Below are 21,440 nucleotides of genomic sequence, written 5' to 3'. Positions count from 1 at the left end.
ATGCTGCAATGTTTGAAACGCGTTTCCCCACCTCTAAATGAAAAAGAGTGAAAAAGAGTCTATGTCAACGCCTAAGATGATTATAATGGTTGAAGTATTTGAATGTGCTTACTATTTCACCTGTCTTAGAAGTTCCATTAACCCTGGTGGGCTGATGTCTGACAAAATCTCAGCATGGATTCCGTAAACTAATTTCGCTCTTGTCAAATTAGATCACTTGTGACTAAGACAAAATATCTATCTCTCAATGAAAGGACGAGTATACCACACAACACTGTTTTGTTCAGCTTTATGGTTGTGAAACGTGGTCTTTAAAAATAGAGGACATTCGTGAATTATTAGTGTTTGTTTATGGATTCCTTCGAAACATTGCTCTCGTACGTTTGGATCACTGAGTGATCAATGCTGCGGTTAGACTCAGCTTGCTAGTTCAAGATGGCGAGTAAGTTGATATGATAGTAAACCTTCATTAACCACAGCGGCTGGTATGTATTACATGTACCCAACCACCACCTACTTCAGTGTTCAATGAAGGTTGGTATAGGAGTAGTCTGGAGTTTGGAAGAAAGTTAGAGGTAACTAAATCAAATTTAGACGAAAGTTCTTATTTTTTTATTCTGCAATCGCATAAAATTATCGAAGAAAATGTACAATTGGTATAACCACCGAATTTTCAATATACGCTGTTTAAACCAGCATGTTTATCCAAAAACGCTAAGAGTTAAGACTCCAGACAATTCTATACGTTCACAAAAGCAGCTATTACAGCTACTAGAGTATTCCTTCACGTATAGCAAACATTGATAGTGCTTTATCAATAATTATACCACCAGAATTAAAAACAAGTGTTGATGAATTTTTGAAACATAGAGATAACTTTTATAACCAAATCACAAAAAGACGTCAAATAAGAAAATTTGAACAAATGTTTAAACATTCGTCGAAATCCAACAACGATGAGATTAAAAATAAATCCAAGGAACTCGATATAAACAAAATAGTGGTAAATCTATCGGATAGACAGTTAAATCAACACGAACTTTCAATACTTAAAAAAGGTTTCGATTTCAATATGAACAGAACACGGATTTCGGCTTCTGAAATTATTCCGTTGATCGAGCCTGCCTTAAACAATGTTCCAGATGATGAGGCAAATACATTGAGGTTTAAAATCGCAGCTGTAATTTTGAATCAAAAACCTAATACGCCTAATATCTCTGAAGAAGAAATGTATGCCCTAAAACAGTTACGGAAAGACAGAAAAATTGTTATTATGATAGCAGACAAGGGAAACACCACTGTTGTTATGAATAATTCTGACTATGAAAGAAAAATCAATGAACATCTCCATAATGGACCGTATGAAAAAAATCATGAAGAGCAAATGTAGAGCCACTTTAAATAAGTTGAAAGCTGAAACGGCCAAATTGCTACAGAATTTAAAGCCCAAACTAGGATCATCTTTATGGTTCTCTTTATATCCAAAAAGCAATAGCCCGTGTAGATTTTATGGCCTACCAAAAAGACACAAAAAAGATGTACCACTAAGACCTGCGATTGATTACATTAATTCACCAACTTATAATCTTTCTAGATACTTGGCCAAAATTCCTAAACCATATGAAAGCGTAATAAAATATGGAATAAAAAAATTCTAATGATTTCAAAAACATTGTCAGTAATATTCGGATAGAAGAGGATGAAATAATGGCAAGTTTTGATGTTTGCTCATTGTTCACTAATGTTACTGTTAAAAAAGCTTTAGATATTGTGTATAACCTGTTAGATTCTGACACTGATCTTAAACAGCGTTGCCTTCTAGACCCCTCAGACATTATTAGAGCGTTGGAGCTTTGTTTACATTCGACGGTTTTCATTTTTCGAGGAGTTCTGTACAGACAAACAGAAGGTGTGGCTATGGGATCACCTGTCTCTCCAATTGTGGCTAATTTATTCATGCATTCATTGGAAACAATTGCTATCTCAATGTGTTCCATTCCACCAAAAATTTGGGTAAGATACGTAGATGATACCTTTGTCATTATAAAACGAGATGGTTTAGACGAACTATTCCAACGGTTCAACAGCTTAGATGACAAAATCAAGTTTACTAAAGAGTTGGAATCGCCTGAACGCAGATTACCTTTTCTAGACTGCCTGGCTGAAAGGAAGGATAATGATTGTTTAAAAATTAATATATTCCGAAAGCCTACATATTCAGGGAAATTTTTAGATTTTAAGTCTGCGCATCCACACTCGACCAAAGTGACAGTGGCCAAAAATTTGATAACCAGGGTCAAAAAACTTGTCACTGAACCGAATGATATAAAAATGGAAATGGATTTAGTTGTATCCACTCTATTAATGAATAATTATCCGAAAGGTTTTATTAAAAGAATAATTAAGAATGAAGAAAACGGAATGATATTTTTTAAAAAAGAGTTAAGCAAGATTGGATGAACACAGTAGTGATCCCATATCGTAAAGATATCTCAGAAGACATCAGAAGGATTTTAACTCGTCAAAATATAAGAGTATTCTTTCGAACAAACAATACTCTAAGATCAAAACTAGTAAGAATCAAAGATCCAATACACAAGGATGATCAACAAAATTGTGTTTATGAAATCAAATGTAATGACTGTAATGCAACGTATGTAGGTGAAACATCTAGGCAACTAAATGTGAGGGTGAAGGAACACAAACTGTGCTTAAAGCACATTCCTAAATCCTCAATTGATGTAAAAAAGCTTGAGAACAGATCAGCGATAGCATTACACTCGATTGAATCGGGTCATACAGTTGATTTCAATGGCACGAGAATCATTCAAAAAGGATTCAATTCTTACAAAGAACGACTAACAGCCGGAGCCCTACATATATGGGCTAATTCAAACAATATTAATAGGAGAGATGGAATACAACTAGCTGTTCCATGGCAACTAATAATTAATAAGTAAACCTGATCTCCTTTTTGCAATTTGATATATCTATGCCATAGTAACTAATTGATAGATAATACGTTCAATGATTCAAATCCGTTATCTTATCTGAATATGTTAAACAATTGACTGGAACATTAAAAATAACACACACCTTCAATTACATATACATTCCTCTTTTATTTTGTTTACTTATCTTATTTATCTTCATCAAATGCAGGCTGTGGCATTTTTGGTTCATTTGATATATAAAAATGATCTGTTTTCTTAATATACACAGACCGAAGTCAATATTTAGTTGAATGAAATTTCTTCTCACATCACTTGCGTATAAACACATTCTGTTGTCTTAACACGTTTTTGGTTCCATAGCACATACCTTGTCCTTATGTGTACAAAAACAATTTGTCATAACCTTGAATTTACCTTGTAATCCTTAAGTCATTCTATGGCCCAGGATAACACGACAATTTCTTATTCTTTCTCTCCCCTTGATTATTTTCAAATGAACTTTTATTTTTCATATTATTTTCATATAAACATGTCTCTTACACATTAATGCAAATACCTATTTATAAAAAATCCTTCACGTTGATTGGATGACTTATTCAGTATACAGTAAACCGAAGAACCTTGTACCTATTTATATTCGATAATTTTGTTGTTTGATTATATTTTCCTTGAAAAAGCTTGGACCAGATTGCCAGGCGAAACGTTGGATTTACTTAAAATTGATTCGCTGAGATTTTACAAATATATTCTTCTTTTTAATGTCTTAAATTAACTCGGCGCCCAAATATTGTGAAACTATTCGTTCAAATTTAGACGAAAGTTCTTATTTTCTAAATCAAATTAGTTCACAAAGTCATTGACTGTTAGTAAATTCATAATATCTGGTTGGGATCCGCGTGATTATTACGACTGATGTTTAGAGACATTACATAACATGGATGGAAGTCTATCACAATGACTTAGTTGCATTCACTATTTATCTTCTTTAGATCTCGACTTTCAAAACTATTTTGTCTCTTATACGAATATTCGTCAAGATTAGAACGAATAGTTTGACAGGAATTGGGCGCCGAGTATAGGGAAGTCATTATATGTGAAAATTATATTTGAAATAATCTCAGCGATTGAAATTTAAATTATTCCAACTTTTCGTCCAGCTAACTTATCTGGACTTCTTCAGGGTAATAATAAGTTAACTGGACGAAACGTTGGAATTATTTAAATTTCAATCGCTGAGATTATTTCAAATATAATCTTCACATATATTTTATCTTTTATTCCAGAAATCCCTGATGTCATCATGGTGTCTAATCTTTTTATAATCACTTTTACTATGATTACTTCAGTATTCATTTTGATAATATCATTTTGTGTTAATTTGATGTGCTAATTTAGGTCAGTTCACACATGTGTCATTTTCTACGTTACTAATGGCTGACTAACTTTTTGAGCAATTAAATCATGCACTTTTGAATATTCCTTTATGATAGTTTTATCTACTACTTATTTATTCATTAGTATAGATTATTATTCTTTTTGTTTGATTTATGTATATTCTTTAATCTTTTGTCATGAATCCAATACATTTTTCTATTAGTGAAATGTTCTATACGTATTTACGTGCGTTTGTGAGTACAGATGTACATTGAACATTCTAATATTATTCCCGTTTACGATGCTTGAAGTTTTGTATAACTCTAATTTGTTTTAAAATATCAGGTGTTCAATCATATATGCTTCATATTGTTGTTAAAATTAAGTGATAGTCGAATGATCACTGATTTATATTGTGTGCTAATTCAATTTTTCTTATACCGGTTTCACTAAAGTTCAGCTTTGTAAAAGATAGTTTCTGTGAGTATTCATATGATATACTGTACTATTATATATAACGTTCTTAATTTTATGTAATTCTTATGCTTATATATGTATATATATATGCTTATACTCTTAGAGTTGATGGCTAACTTTGAATGTGGTTCAGACTGTGATCCAACTGTTTGTTCTGTCAATTTGAGCAATTCTAACCTTTTTTATGCCAATACAGCAGCATCTTCCTCCTGTTCATCTACTATACCAGTAAATACAGCAACTTGTTCAAAAACTACTTCCAGACCGATTGATCCACGAATATCTACCAATTTGGTTAACCGAAAAGATAGATATAATTATGGCAGTATATTCAATTCCAGTCATACTGAACTACATCATAATGTTAATAGTAATAGTTTACAGACTCAAAGTATTCCTGTAGAATCAGGTAACTTGTTGATTCCCTCCTCTCTACTTCGTAATCACTCTTATTACTAAACACCTCTATTTTTCTACAATAAAATCATTTATGTATCTTTCTGTTAGGTTTTTCTTTGTTTTAATTGTCATCAATTCTGTGTAGTTGTCATGCCCTTTTATAAGTTACCAACGTATTGATTATTTGTAAAAATTGTTGGTTCCCCTCCCTTCTTTTCATTTTAATACCCTGATTCTGTTTGTTACAGATATCGTGTCATGGTCGATAATTCTACGTCTATAGCTGTGTGTATGTGTGTTTATGTTTAAATGTTGTCAGTTTGTGTATTTTTTTTTTTCAATGTATATTTTCTTCAAATTACGCTATAAATGAGTGAATTAACCAATTAATTATTTGTATTTGTGCTTTTTCCCATTGCATTGCAGCGTCTTATGATAATGCTGTTGTATACAATAAAACGAAAATATCATTAGAGAACTACAAAAAAATGAAATCTGTCAATAATATGAGAAAACGTCCGTTTACCTCTGGTCCAAATATAGTAAAAACTTCATCAGATAGTTTGAACATACTTAGACCGTCTCATACTGGTATACACCATCAAGTATTAAGTTTACCACAAGATTATCAGAGTACTTCATTAAATAATTCAATGGAATCTAGTCTTCATTTTCGTAGTACAATTCACCAAACACCTCTAGTTGAAATACAAGGCTCACACGGTTGGTTCAGTTCCACAGATGATGAAGATGATTATGATGATAACAATGTTGTAAGTGGTGGTAGTTGCATCGGTGCTAATAATAAAATTCAAACAAGAAAAGAAAAGGATCATTTCTCCAATTTAAATCATCTTACTAATAGTACTACTATTTCAGACAAAATACAAATACCAACACATTCTACATATTCTACAATGATTGGTCAAGAGATTCCTAATACATCTCAGCAATCAGCTGTTGTACATTCTAACAATACTACTGTTAATACCAGTCATGAGATTAATAATAATGATAAAAATCGAAATGATAAGCCAGATTCTGTGAGTAGTATTGGTTTAACAGATGATCAGACAGATGTAAATTCAGAATTTATTCCAATGTATAAGATGAATGTAAGTTCTTGTCAAATGATTTAAGTTTTTTTTTCTGAAAAAAATTAGTTTCTGTTTGCTGTACCAAATTAAGACAGTTTAGCAGTTCTATTTCTAAAAAAATGTTAACTTACAATTCAATAGGTTTTTATGCAAGGACTATTGATACTGCTAATCAGCTACCAGATAGATAGAACAGAGTTCATATCAGGAACTCATGTCATATACTTTGATCATAAAGTAACTAGTAATGATTTTCACATATCTTACGTTTTTAAAATCTTTTCTGTAAATAAATCAACTTATTCCCTATTATATTTTGGAAATAAATTCGGTAGATCGAATAGCTTTAGATTAACAAAGAATAAGATTATTTTTCAAAGGTAAAACTTTAGATAATCATAAGTTTTATTGTTAAAAGTATAAGACTTAAAGTAAAATATTTCATGTATTTTCACTGCCGACTAGTTTGGATCATCCAATTCTAAGTAAAAGTGAATTTTCTGATTATTCTACAACTATTTGGTCGATCCGTCCTTATATTTTGTTAACTCTGTTTAATCACTATAACATCGATTAAAAAATCATCTGATATCTAGTACCTGCCTTCTCATACCTTAAAATTCTAAAGTAGTTCTCGCCCATGAGCCTATATAATATATAACTTAAAGAATTTCTAGGTCTTGTGACTAGCTTATCACATTTAGACCATTAAACTGATATCCACTGGTTTACATTTTTAACTTCAATCAATCTGTCAGTTATAGTTACAGTTTGTAAATCTAATGCACGATGTTATGTATGATGTTTGATATTGTGAAGTTTTTTTTGGTGAGACTATAATTTATGGACGGTCTATAAGTCACCTTGAGATAACCCACCTGCTTACTAAGGTCAAAAAGATTTTATAAACTAGTATCATGAATCATTATTTGGGAGTTAAAGTAGGGGTTTCCATTACAAACTGATATCATCTATAGTACCGAAATCCTATTTATCTATATCGGCGAATAAATTCCGCTTCACAATCCAAGACTCATTGTCATTAATTCAATTGATTCTTCCATAAGTTATAGTTTTCATTACATTTACTAAAACAATCGCCTTTATATAGCCATTTTATCTTAGATTTAATATAACAGATTGACTATAGCAAGTAGTGGAACCTAGGAAGCACCTTTCGTCTTGTTTGGGATTCGTCAACTGGTCAACTGGTGTTTGTATTTTAACTCGAACACAGTGCCTTTTTTTCAGTGCTTAACGCTGCGGGGTTTTCAGAGAAAAGTACGAGATTCCATTACTAGCCATGGCATAGTTAATGCTAATTTTGTCATCTAAAAGCTTACTAGATGGTGTTTAGTGTTCTGGACTTAAGTGATATATTATTGTTATAACTTATGGCCTTGTACCCTATTAATATATAACATAACGATGCCGCTATTTAGAGAACAGTGATTTACCGACCGGACCAATGACGCGTAAACCTGTTCGAGCAGTCTAGAGTCCTTATCGGTCCTTCTTTCTACCTTACCCTGCCTGTTGAGTCCAGAGCACCATTCTCAGCCTCTGCAATATAAATCATGTGTTTCAAACATACACTGGGTTTATATACAAACCAAACAAACCACATCGCACCACAAAATAGAAAAGCACCATTTGCACAAGATCTAGTCAAATGTGGCTGTGAATGTGGGGGCCTGTAATTAATAGACTGGGCATAACCCAAGAACGGCAAGTCGTATAATAATAGTTTATGGGTCAAAATAAAGCTTGTAATAAGAGGAGTATAGATATACACAATCTAGCTACTGAATAGTTATACATTGAGAATATACGTACAATATTTGTCCAATAAATAGTTCTCAAAAGTTACCATTCATAATCCTCGTCGGGATAAAACAACTATAGTGAAAATTTTTTTCAATTATATGTTATGACATTTGGCATTATCAGATCAGCACTTTTCATTTTGAATGTTAAAGGTGAGTAACGTTGAACGATGTGTTTTCCATGAAAATTCATCCAAAATTAAACCAAAAAGGAATGTTTAGAATTTTCGTCATTTCTAACTTTTAAACCCCATGCAAGAAATTTCAAATTTCACTCTTTCAAAGTTTTATTCGTTATAATTACTCATTAAAGGCGCACCAAATTACTACAATAAGTACCTATTTACTTTCCCTTCTATCATCATCAATAGTAACAACAAGTAACTTTTGTAATTATTTATGTTCTCAATTATGAGTGAGTCTAATAATGAACAGTTTAAAATGTTGTAATGACGGATTTGTTTTTTGTGTGTCACGATCTGTCAGCAAACTAAGAAATGACAAATTCATTTCAATCTTTTGCTGCACACACGCACAGAGATCGTAACCATCAATCTATTAATTAATATTATTTAATTTTTTTCTTTTTTATTATTAAGGTGTTATTATATGTATCAGATTTGTCTAAAAAACGTTATGGAACATTGAATAGAAAATATTTACTTTATTTCTGGTAAGCACATTCAAAGCTATTTGTACTGTTTTAATGGTTATGATCAAGAAAGTTTCTGACTTCAAAATATTGGTAGTAATATAACTGCTAGGTTTGAAGCTATTACGAGTTCACTTAGTATGCGAACGGAACAAAGATGTGTGACCGTAGACCAATAAGCTAGCTATTTGAAGCGTCTCAGCCCCGCTAACTAGAGGAAGAAGTCTAAGCTTGGAACGGGAAAGTATATTCCGTAAGCCAGAAGCAAGAGTGAATAATAACAGACACAAATCAAACGTATATATACTTCATAAAACTGTCCTTGGGAAGCGTAGCAAAAATAGCATACTAAAAATACACAACGGACCAATAGCCGTTAAAGATTCCCTCAAATGGGAAATACAATATGAAGGTTAAAAGTGCGCTTTTGGCGCGAAAACAAGGAAATTTAAATTTTCAAAATAGAATTAAAGGATTTACGAAGTGAGTTCTGGGGATCTAACATCCCCAACAATAACCAAGACTGATCATTAAAATACTTAATTATTAAATATTTTTTTCAATATTAATTATCTGTTCCACAATGAGCAATTCTCAGTATAAAATCCTCCAACGGTTGGGCGATAGAGGTAGTTATTACGTTATGGTAAATTACTCCTGTCTCAGTAGATCACCCATCCAATCAATAAGTTTAAAGGACTTCCTTCTCCATCTCATCGTTTTTATGCTGACAATTCAATATTATACTAAACATAATAAATAAAGCCATTGTTGTTAAAATTTATCCTTCTTTCATGGCATAAAAGTTTGCAAAATTTATACATTAAGGGAAGTTTTTAAAACAGTGATTGTTTCTGTATTTGTATTCAATCATGACATTGTTTTCAATTAGTTTTGCTTTGAAAGCATTAACCATTACAAGGTAATATGGTACTTTATTAATTGGTAGAAAAAACTGTCGCAGATACGAATTGAATCATGTAAGGTCGAGCGATGGTAATGTTGAAGTAAACCACTAACATAAGAAAATCTTACAGTTGTTACTTTAAAAGCTGGTTATTGACTTTTAATATTGAGTAATAGTTTATGAATTTCGATAATGCAATGAGAAGACGTAGTTTATCAGAATTATGTGATATATTTGCGCAATACATTTCGAACAATCTGATCACACATATACTTGTTAAGAACATTTATATATGAAAAATTAAAAGGTCAACTAGACAGGTTAAGGGTAAGTCATAACAAAGGAAAAAATATTAAAGTACACAAAAACAAATGTGATTACCACTCTGGACAGTAAATCAGTACTACCAGGGTAGGTTAAGTGTAAGTACAAATTGTTTTTGAACACATAAAGGGGGTTTCAATTTTCGTATAGCCAAGGCTTCAATAAACCTTAGTATACGTCCTTGAAGGCTTTTGTACAACACAACAAATGATGATTTGATATCAACCTTATGACCCGTCTCAATCAAATGTCTATAGTTTGCCATATCAAATTCATCAATTTTTGTAGTACTGTCATTTTGAAAACAAAAGAAATGATAAGGAAAAAGCTAGAAAAATCTTGCTGCAATAATAATAATCTCACTTCCTTCCCAATCAATCCTGATAAATATGTCACTAATTTGTCCTCCATTGTATTGTCTGTTCATGAAAAGGAGGCATTGTCCTTGGGTTTAAAATTTTCTGTTCCGATAACACAAATCTCTGAATTGACAGTTAATGCCCAATTTGAAAACCTCTATGATCAATTGAGTACTTTAACCCCTTCGTCCTTAGAGAATCAAAGTTGGTTTAAAGCCAAACTAGTGGATATAGCGCATCATTTTCATTCTTCTGGACCAAAGCAGAGAAGCATATTAACTTCTCAGCATTTCAAATCATTAAAAGAATTGCGAAATAATGCCGATATTATTATACTTAAACCCGATAAAGGATCTGGTGTTGTTATTATGAATAAGTCAGATTACAAAAATAAAATGGAATCCATTCTCAGTGATAAAAGCAAATTTTTGGCTGATGTTGACTTTGATGGATTACGTAAATTAGAAAAGAAAGTGAACTCGAATCTTGTGAAATTGTTAAACATGAATGCTATTAACAAAGATGAGTTTAATTTATTAAAACCTATGGGTTCGGCATATCCTAATTTATATGGATTACCGAAAATTCATAAGCCTAATACCCCCCTACGTCCAATTCTATCTATGTGTCGGTCACCTACACACAACCTGGCAAAATGGCTTACAAAATTATTAAACCCTATCAGAAATCAATATTGTAAGTATTCTTTGACTGACTCATTCGAATTAATCAATTACTTAAAGGATATAAATATAAAGACAAAGACAATGTGCTCCTTTGATGTAAACACTTTATTTACAAATGTACCTCTTAGGAAAACCATTGATATTTTGTGTGACTTTATTACGTCGGAAAACCTTCCACTACCTTTTCCTGTTAAAACTCTTAAAGATTTATTATTATTATGTACAGACAATGTAAAATTCACATTTGAAAGTGAACACTTCAGACAAATAGATGGTGTAGCTATGGGCAGCCCTCTAGGACCATTGCTAGCTGATGTGTTCATGGGATATGTGGAAAATTTAATTGGAGACTCAATTCGAAAGATGAGTCTGTATAAACGATATGTAGACGACATAATAATCATAGGTGATAAAATTGAAGACATAAGCCACTTGTTAGAAGAATTCAATAGTAGTCAAAACCACATTTCTCTTACATGTGAAGAAGAGAAGAACAACCAACTTCCTTTTCTTGACATCCTGATTACTAGGAGAGATGATGGTTCCATCAAACGTGCTACATATAGAAAACCAACATGGACAGGACAATATCTTAACTTTCATAGTCACTGCCCTATTCATTATAAACGTGGTTTAATAAAGAGCTTATTCAATAGAATCAATCGTATTTGTACTAGTGATACTATTGAAGTAGAGATGAAGCTCCTGACTGATGCGTTATTCAATAATGGTTACCCTTTGAAGTTCATAAACCGCTGGAAGGGTTGCAATATGACTAGACCTATGATGCTTCTGGCACCCAAAAAGCGAGTTTATATTACGCTACCATTCAGAGGTGACACAAATAGTCTCATGTTGAAACAGAGACTTAAATTAGCTATCAACCGGACATTTTATGCAGCCCAACTTGTCATTATCGAAAAGACAAGGTCTATGTTTCACCAAAAGCCCAAACAGCATGAAAACGATTGTGTCACATCCCATTGTGTCTATAAATTTACATGTATGTGTGGAAACACGTACGTAGGGAGGAGCAATCGTGATTTGCAATTAAGGGTGGGTGAACATATACCAAAATGGTTGCAAAATCAGATGAATTCCAATGGTGAAATAAGACCACAGGATAGACAGACATCATCATCCATTGCGAAACATTTGATTGAGACGGGTCATAAGGTTGATATCAAATCATCATTTGTTGTGTTGTACAAAAGCCTTCAAGGACGTATACTAAGGTTTATTGAAGCCTTGGCTATACGAAAATTGAAACCCCTTTATGTGTTCAAAAACAATTTGTGCTTACACTTAACCTACCCTGGTAGTACTGATTTACTGTCCAGAGTGGTAATCACATTTGTTTTTGTGTACTTTAATATTTTTTCCTTTGTTATGACTTACCCTTAACCTGTCTAGTTGACCTTTTAATTTTTCATATATAAATGTTCTTAACAAGTATATGTGTGATCAGATTGTTCGAAATGTATTGCGCAAATATATCACATAATTCTGATAAACTACGTCTTCTCATTGCATTATCGAAATTTATCAAAGGGACTAATTGTTTTAAGTTTATGAATTATTTTAAATAACCTACAATCTTAAGAGTGGACAACAGGCACCCGATAGTTTTTCTCTCAAGTAACGTTATTACCTTTGATTGATAAAAATATCTAAGATTTAGGTGGAGTTTTGTTCTTTGGGCTGGATGGTTTGGTCGTGGAGCTTTCATTTTTCGTCTGAACAACATCATCAGCACAAACTTCAGATAGAAGTAAATTGTTCAAATTTCTCCACATATGACTCACAGGTTGTTTTGTCCAATCTTTATCTTGGTTGGTTATTGTTGACCTTTAATCTTTCATTGTCTACTTCTTTACATTGATTGTACCTCCCTTTGATTTGATTCTTGGTCCTATATTTGTCCATGATTTTCCCTATTTGTTTGGTAGATTGGGTCGGTTTCAATGTGTATGTTGATTGCTGATTGACTTGAATGCCAAGCTTCCAAAAATTCTCTGGTGTATTTAGAATTTCCTGTATCCAAAATCTTAATATTTTTCCAGTCGAATGTGTGTTTACATTTGTCCATATGTATTGATATAAGCGAAGATATGTCATGGTGTTTGACCGTTAATTGATGTTCGTGCGGACGAAGATGAAGCAGTCGTCCACTCTGTCCGATGCAGTGTTTTTCGTAGTTGGAACAGTTATTTTGTAGATGATGTTCGGTTTTTCTTCTTGAATTTAGTATCATATTATTGTTTGTTTTTAATTAAAGGTATGTCAACTTTAAATTTATCGTTTCTTCCGTCTTATTTAATGAATCTTATAGGTATTTAATCATCATATCCATTTTCTATGGATTACCAGCAGTACAGTTAATCATGACATACCAAAAGGTAAGGTAACTTATACCTTCTTTCTATATATGTATATATTCATTGTATTTTATATATTTATAGGGTTGCGAAATATTAGTTTTACTAAAGATCACGCCATCTTTGTAACTGATTTATAGGTTTGTATGATACATTGATAAACTCACTTAAACTGAATGATGAGATGGAGCGTCATTTTAACTTTTTAAATAATTTGTTTCCAGAGTTCTGAGGTACTATCAATCTCGTTTACGTTTAATAACTACTTGCAAATTAACTAAATAGTTATCTAGTGTTATTAACGAACGACTACTGATATTATATTTGCCTGTTCTACTAAACCGTACAATTTATATTAGTTTAGAAGTTTACTATTGCTTGACCACTGACTAGTGACCAATGTTAAGTTTACTTAATCCCTTTATTGCTGACCGAATTCTATTGATCAAGTTGCAATATGGCGATTAGGTTGGGTAACTTGGTATAGAGTGTAATATGCTGAGATGTTTAATTGTTGGAGGGAAGGGTATAAATCAACTAGAGGTGGATACCGATTATATCAGTATAATATACATGTAGCCAATATGTTCTCTTACTTAATTGACGTTTCTCATAATGTTTTATTATTAAGTTTTGTATATTTCTTCTTCAATAATATGAGTTTTTTATTTTATTTCAACACATAAATAATATGAGTAGGCTGTTTTTGAAACTGGTAATGAAGATTTATGCTATTACAACTTTGAATGTGCTCATTCACTTGGCATCTTCACGGCGTTTAACAATATTATTTCAAATATTGGCTATGTTATGCTAGGATTATTATTTCTTGGTTTGACTGCCCGACGGTAAGTAACACAAACATGATTCATTGATTTACATAGTTTTTGTAGAACCCTCCAATATTTTTCAAATTACTTTTGTTGCGAAAAGACATCAGCTGTAGCGCTACTGAAAAATAAGAAGTTTTTGACATTACGTTAATACTAATTCATGACTCCTACATGGTGTTTAACTTGAAACCTTTAAGTTTGAAGGTGAGCATAATATCACTCAGTTACTAAGTCTGTTCTGGTAGTTAATACTTTTTAACTTTAGCCTTTTCGTGATGTAGAGTAATCCTCATTCGATGTAAACAGTTAGTTATCTCCTCATTTTCAAATTATTTGTCTACATAGGTCATAAATTTTCGTTTGGTCTTTGAGAAATTCATTTCAAAGTTAATGATCTGTCATTAATGAAGTCAGAAGTCGCAATATACCTCAGAAGTTACACTAATTTCTACCTCTCCACCTCCGAGGTATATATATATATATATATATATATATATATATATATATATATATAAAGGTGGAGTGTGGTTATACTTGCGCTGCCGTTAAAAGTGGCTTAGTTTATCAATAGGCAGTTTATAATAGTTTTTGTCTTATTGTACAATATATTTTTACATTGGTGAGAAAATTCATTTGCTACAAGAACCAAATGTTTACGCTAATTCGATTCTAACATAATCGAGTAAACAATCCATCTCTCTAACCAGTTTTCATTTCATATTTATAATAAACTTGTATTTAGGCTATGAAATTTTTGTTTTGATTAAGTACGTTGAATATCTGAATTAAACATGTTGTTCATACGTAAAACGTGGTCATACTTATTTAAACAATCAATTTACACACAGATAGTATCAGTCAACACTCATATAAACTTTTAAGAGAAAAAATCCATTATGATTCATCTAATCAACTGTTTTGATTGAATTGGTTATGAAGAATTCACTCATTAAAAGTCATGCTTTTAAAACATATTGGCGAATCATGTAATATGTATTATCAAGTCAAATGTGTGTGATTATTTGTTGTAGTAAAAGATTAGTCTAAATTGTCTGTACTCTCTCTCTCTCTCCTGTAATCTTCAAAATTCCACCTGAAATAGTTATTAGTTTTTGATGAGACGATTTATTATTCGACTATTCTCAAGTCATTTCATACCGTTGAATATAAGATTTAGATATACATTATTAAGTCCTATAGTCATTATTCTTTATATATACACTTACTATATATAATTATATATTCTATACACCTACTTCTTCTATCCATCTTATAGTGATATTCTTCATAGGCGATCAAAAAATTTAAACCCAAACTCCCAGGTAATCATAGTGTGTTCGCTTTTGTGTTTATTTGTGAAAAATATCTCTTAAATAGCCTTGTGTTCATTATTTTATTGTTAAATATTCTTCGTAAGTATATCCATCAGTTATTTGTCAACCAATAAATCTTTTTTAAACCAGAAACAGTTTAAGCGGGTTGGAGATACAAGACTTATAATAATGCATAATTTAGAGAATATCCTCAGCTGTATTGCTTCTAAAAGGTTGATTGTGTAATTTATTAAAACATTTAACATTTAAGAATACTGGGACCTAAAGTCTAGAAACAAGATAAAGATTTAGTGGATCTGCATCATTGTAGTCCCTTATAAGCTATGTAACCTGACGTTTTTCTATCTGATGTGATGCAAATAGCCTGCATCTACCAATGTGGGTCACTACAATAGTCGATGATCTCATGGAGCGACACCACGTTTTGGTTTAGCCATTTTTAGCTTTCTTCCAGCTTACTCATACTCTAGCGAGTATAATATGTCGAATTAGTCAGTTGTTGGGCGTATTCAATACGTATCACAGCCACCTCAATTGAGAAAGCAATTCTGTTAGGACACACACAACCTACATATGTCTTTTAATTTCACTGACTATGTTTCATAGCTATGTAATAATACAGAGTATATTTCTACATGGTATACTTTTCCTTTGTTTGTTAGATGGGTATCTCGACTGTGCCACAAGTGATACAAGTTGACAAAAACTAACCGAGATTTTTGAATTGGTGCCGAGATCTCGTTAGACACCGTCCCACTAAGACTTGCAAAATAAGTGATGACGAACGCATCCAACTACTTCACTCCTTATCATTAGTTCTTGTGCTGACACGAACCAGTCCTGGAACAAAATTTTGCATTTACAGGAAGTGAAATTTATCCCAAACATGTTTGCATTGTTACTCAAGGCAGTCTTCACCAAATAGAATTATGTCGCTTGAGTACTCTGTATTGATTAGTGAGTTTCTAGGAAAGAGATCACTCTCGGAAAAGTCACATAAATAAGGTGTTATTTCCAATAGGACATCTCACTACATTGGGACACAGGTCCCCGATAATGGTAATTCAGCCCTATTTATATCTTAGTTTATTGAATTTACTTACAGTTTAGGTACAGATATATTAATATTTAAGATAACGCAACTTACATCGTGTCACGAAAATAGCCACCTTAGACATTACGTAAATTATTTCGTAATTCATTGAATTTTAATAGTGTTAGCATTCAGCGTGAACTTGTATCTATAGTTCTGATGGATCATCCTTTTCAACAAGTACATCTCAATCTGCAGTAAATATATTATTGTTCACTTTCACTCATTTCAAATCTTAATTAATTCAAGTTTAATTGCAACAGAGACAGTTTGTTATTAAAGTTTTCGGCTGAATTGCAAACTAAGTTTAACTTCTTACAAACGGATGGGGAGACACTTTTTAGGCGTTTTAGATATACCACAATAATTTTCACAACTTCCTCTTAACAATTGTTTGGTAATTTATCGATCATAAAGCATTTCAATAAATGTATTCTTTCAATAACACTATAATGTACAATTTCTTATTTGATTCTATATTTTATTAGTTCTTTTATTTTTTCTTATTAAAATAAAATTTCATTAGGTATTGGGTATACCGCAGCATTATGGTTTATTTTATGCAATGGGTTTAGCACTAACTATGGAAGGTCTAATGAGTGCATGTTATCATATGTGCCCGAATTTTTCTAATTTCCAATTTGGTAAGCCAACCAAAATACTAATATATAGTTATCCTATTTTGTAAATCATCTTATTTTCTTATTTTAAAAATCTCTCATTTTTATAGTAGACCTACTGACAAGACTATAATTTATGAACAACCTTAGAGCGATACTGAAGTGTCCACCTTCTAACTATGACTAAATGAGGGTTATAAACCAGTGTGGGAAATTAGAATTTTGGTTTCGAGTTGATGGTTAGAGTTAGGAATTAGATTCAAGGTGTTCATCACGAACTGATATCAATTAAGAACCCAAAACGTTATTTTGCCAAATGGATAAATGAATTTCTCACCAAAACCCAAGACCTGTTATCTTACATCTGATTGATTCGTCCATAAATTATAGTCTCACCGACCTCTCTTACGTATTTCTCTGTACATAGAGATTATAACGACTTAGTATATATATATATATATATATATATATATATATATATACTGGTAATAAGTTAATACAGTTTTATCGGTAGGGGGTTGTGGAGAATAAGTTTTTGATTGAGATCATGGTGGTCTAACATCAATGGGTTCATTATTTCAATCAATACAGTTTTAGCTGTTAAACACGTATCCGTGAATCTTATGCTAACAATCGCGGATGCCATCAGATTTCAGTACCATACTTTTCGTTTTTTCAAGAGCCTTACTGAGTGAAACAAATAACTACCAACGTATTTTTTCTTAAGATAAAAACCCTTATTTACAAAATATGTAATACAATGCCTCTAATATTTAATGTTGTTTATTGACTGAAGTCTTTTTTATTACTCACAACTATTACAATTAGCTTATATTTTCAAGGATGACATTAATAATTATTCTTGGAAAATGCCCAAACAACCACATAATGGCTCATATATTTTTAATTATTAAGAGCAAATGTCTGCTGCCATTTTCACGTACCAGACGTAAAAAACTTCCTGTTCAAAGTCTTACGAGTGGATAGGTGTACTGTATATCTCTGTTTATAACCTTTAAAATGTCTTCTTTGACTGAGTCATTATTGTTTGATCCTATCATTTGTGTTTTCAGATACTGCTTATATGTATATACTCGGTATGCTAATAATGTTAAAAATTTATCAGACAAGACATCCTGATGTGAATGCATCAGCGCATTCAGCATATATGGTTATGGCTGTAGTTATTTTCCTCGGTGTTCTTGGTGTTGTAAGTTTTATTTCTGGTCATTATTGTAATATTTTTTCAGTGAAATGGTTCACGGAATTCGGCAATATAAATATCAGCTGGTCACACGTACAGATAAGAAATGATATCATCTGTATCCTGGTGTTGATGTTCACAATAAAACTTGGACGTATTACTTGCTACTTTAAAAACCAATACGTTGTCCATTATGTTGCTGGATGTGAATAGCCTCCAGTTTGTTTAATGGGTAGCATATTGACCAATATTGTTACTAGAAGTGGTACTAAGGTCCAATGTTTTTCCACTGTTAGTATTCTGGAGTGAGGTCGGTCTGTATTTTTTGGCATGTAGGTTTCCTGATCGAATATCCCAATATAACCTTAAAGTACAAGTTTATTGAATTTCTGAATTTTAGCTGGAGGATTTGAACTCATTATTCTAGTTAATAAGGCGTTTACACCTGAAATGATAAGTACTTGATTCGGGTTGACGGGCATCAGATAGGACGAAACGTACATTCTGTCACTCGAAAATGATTAAATTCAATTAGTCTGCCTGAGTCTAAAACGTTTGTACCTAAAGATAAATTTTGTTCGGTGATTAATAATGGAGTCTCAGTTTATTAGTGAAATCTGGTATTTTTCGAGCTAGAGATTCTCTTGAAATACCCCAGTCCTTTTCGCTTCGTTATGAACTTAATCCGGTTAGCAGCTCTTAATCATGTGTTGTTGCCTCCTGAGATCCATATATTGAAGTCCTCGTTTCGATTCATAACCTTGAAGTGTATTTTAGGTGAATTGGTACTATTACAGTTAGAACTTATCAAATTATTTGTCATTTAATTAAAATATGAATACTACACAAGAACTATTTACTTAGTTTTAAATTGAATTCAAGGAATATTCACTCTACATAAAAATCTCTTTGGGCCCTTGATAAGTCCTCATAAAAGTCCTCGGAGGCTATAAGTAGATTGAAGACACTTTTTTCAATTGACTTTTGATAGAAACTTCTCAAAGAGATTATATGAAAAATCTTTAACCTAAAGAATAGGCAAAAAGTAAATGTACAAATTTATCTTCACATGACAATCCGGCTCGTAATACATAGAAAGAAATGAAAACTTATGTTCAGTTAAATCTTATCACCAAACTGTATGTTTACTACTCCATAGAATTCAATACTTCCTCAGTTAGTATCTGTGATGAGGATCTTCCACGGTGTGGGCAGCCGGGAAGTGATATCAGCCCTCATACCCCTAACAGCACACGAGACCAAGTTGGTCACATTCGAATCCTTCCTACACCTCCTAATACCTCTCTTATCTCCATGACTAACCCTCCTCACGTCTCTTTATCACCTCGCACCGCTAGGGCAAACGATTCGAGTACACGGGACGCTATTCCTGGTCTCCTGAAACCACGCTCTAAACTACACGTAGAAGCTTTAAACGTCCGAACACTGTGCCAAATAGGACAACAGGCTTCCTTAGCTAGGACTTTAGAATCCCGCGCCATCGATGTGTGCTGCGTCTCCGAAACGCGCATACAGGATCCGAGTAGCGTCATTCATTTGACCTCACCATGCCAAAATAAAGAACCGACTCGATTCACACTTCGTGTATCTGGAAGCCCTGACTCTGCTTCCCGTGACCTTGCCGGCGTAGGTATAGCATTGAGTCCTAGGGCAGAACTAGCTCTCTTAGAGTGGATCCCAGTAGACAGTCGTTTGTGCGCTGTCCGACTAAACGGAACGTTTCTGCCTATTCTCCCACTGACTGCAGCTCGGATGATGTAAAAGATGAGTTTTACAGAAAGCTCTCCGACCTTCTCCGAAAAGCTAGGCGCTCGGATGTAGTAATGGTGGCCGGTGACTTTAATCCTCAAGTAGGTAAACTAAGCGATAGAGAAAGACACCTAGGTGGATCTTATGGTGTCGTGGCTCAAAGAACAGATAATGGCGACCGTCTGTTGCAGCTATGCTCAGATAACCGCCTGTTCCTTGCAAATACTAACTTTAAGCATAAGGAAAAACATCTTTTGGCATGGCGACCCCCTAATTCGTCCCAACGTTGGATCCAAATAGATCACATGACTATCAGCCACCGATGGAGAGGCTCGATAGAAGACTCGCTCATTCTGGAGCACATGCCTAGATTCAGATCATGCTCTAGTACGAGCGCGTATTTGCCTGCGTCTTACTGAACGTAAGAAAGACACTGCAATGAAACCTCTTAGGGTCCTGTTTAATGATAGTCAAACTAAGAGTATATTTCAGGAACAACTAGAAAAACAGTTAGGCAGCCATGTAAGTGATGCCCACCCCGATGCAACATGGAATGATATCCGAAAAGCTGTGGAAACAGCAGTGATATCTGCTAGTAAGGTAAACCGCAAGGTTAGGGAGAAACACTGGATCTCAGCAGCATCTATCTCACTGATAGATGCTCGGAAACTCATTCCACCTGGCTCTGAACATAATGAAGAGCGGAGTCAGCTTAAGCGCAAGCTGACAAGAAGTCTACGCAATGATCGTGAACAGTGGTGGGTAGCGAAAGCAAGAGAGATGGAAAAGGCAGCGGCAATAGGTAATAGCAAACAATTGTTCAGACTTGTTAAGGAAACCGACTGTTAGTGAAACACTCTCAGAGAAAGATGGACATATTATACATTCTCAATCCAGGAGATTGGATCGATGGGCAGAACACTTTAGGGATCAGTTCAACTGGCCTTCAGCCACACTTCGGTTTCCCACGATCTCTAGTCAACCTGAATGGCAAGTTAATGTAGGTCCTCCGTCTCTTTACGAAGTTGAAAAAGCTATAGGAAATGTAAAGCGAGGAAGAGCATCAGGCCATGACAGGTTTACTCCTGAAATTTTTAAGGATGGTGGTCCAGTATTATCAATGAGATTAACCGAGGTCTTAGGTAGAATTTGG

General features: G+C 33.2%; 1 protein-coding gene across 1 annotated transcript in view; it reads left to right on the top strand.

Annotated features, from left to right (window-relative positions):
* SIDT2 (SID1 transmembrane member 2) overlaps positions 1–21,440 on the top strand; it is a gene marked incomplete at both ends in the record, with an annotated part of 51,522 nt that overhangs the window by 11,199 nt on the left and 18,883 nt on the right. Inside the window, 8 exons of the mRNA XM_035731228.1 lie at positions 4,909–5,214; positions 5,631–6,319; positions 8,727–8,800; positions 13,388–13,454; positions 14,133–14,281; positions 15,543–15,588; positions 17,220–17,337; positions 18,387–18,523. Of these exons, the coding sequence (XP_035588321.1) occupies positions 4,909–5,214; positions 5,631–6,319; positions 8,727–8,800; positions 13,388–13,454; positions 14,133–14,281; positions 15,543–15,588; positions 17,220–17,337; positions 18,387–18,523 (1,586 nt within the window). The remainder of the gene's footprint in view (positions 1–4,908; positions 5,215–5,630; positions 6,320–8,726; positions 8,801–13,387; positions 13,455–14,132; positions 14,282–15,542; positions 15,589–17,219; positions 17,338–18,386; positions 18,524–21,440) is intronic.

Source organism: Schistosoma haematobium, chromosome 1 (genome assembly GCF_000699445.3).
Source record: "Schistosoma haematobium chromosome 1, whole genome shotgun sequence".
Classification (NCBI taxonomy): Eukaryota; Metazoa; Platyhelminthes; class Trematoda; order Strigeidida; family Schistosomatidae; genus Schistosoma; species Schistosoma haematobium.
Note: the sequence above shows the minus strand (reverse complement) of the source record. Positions and strands in the feature narration are given on the sequence as shown.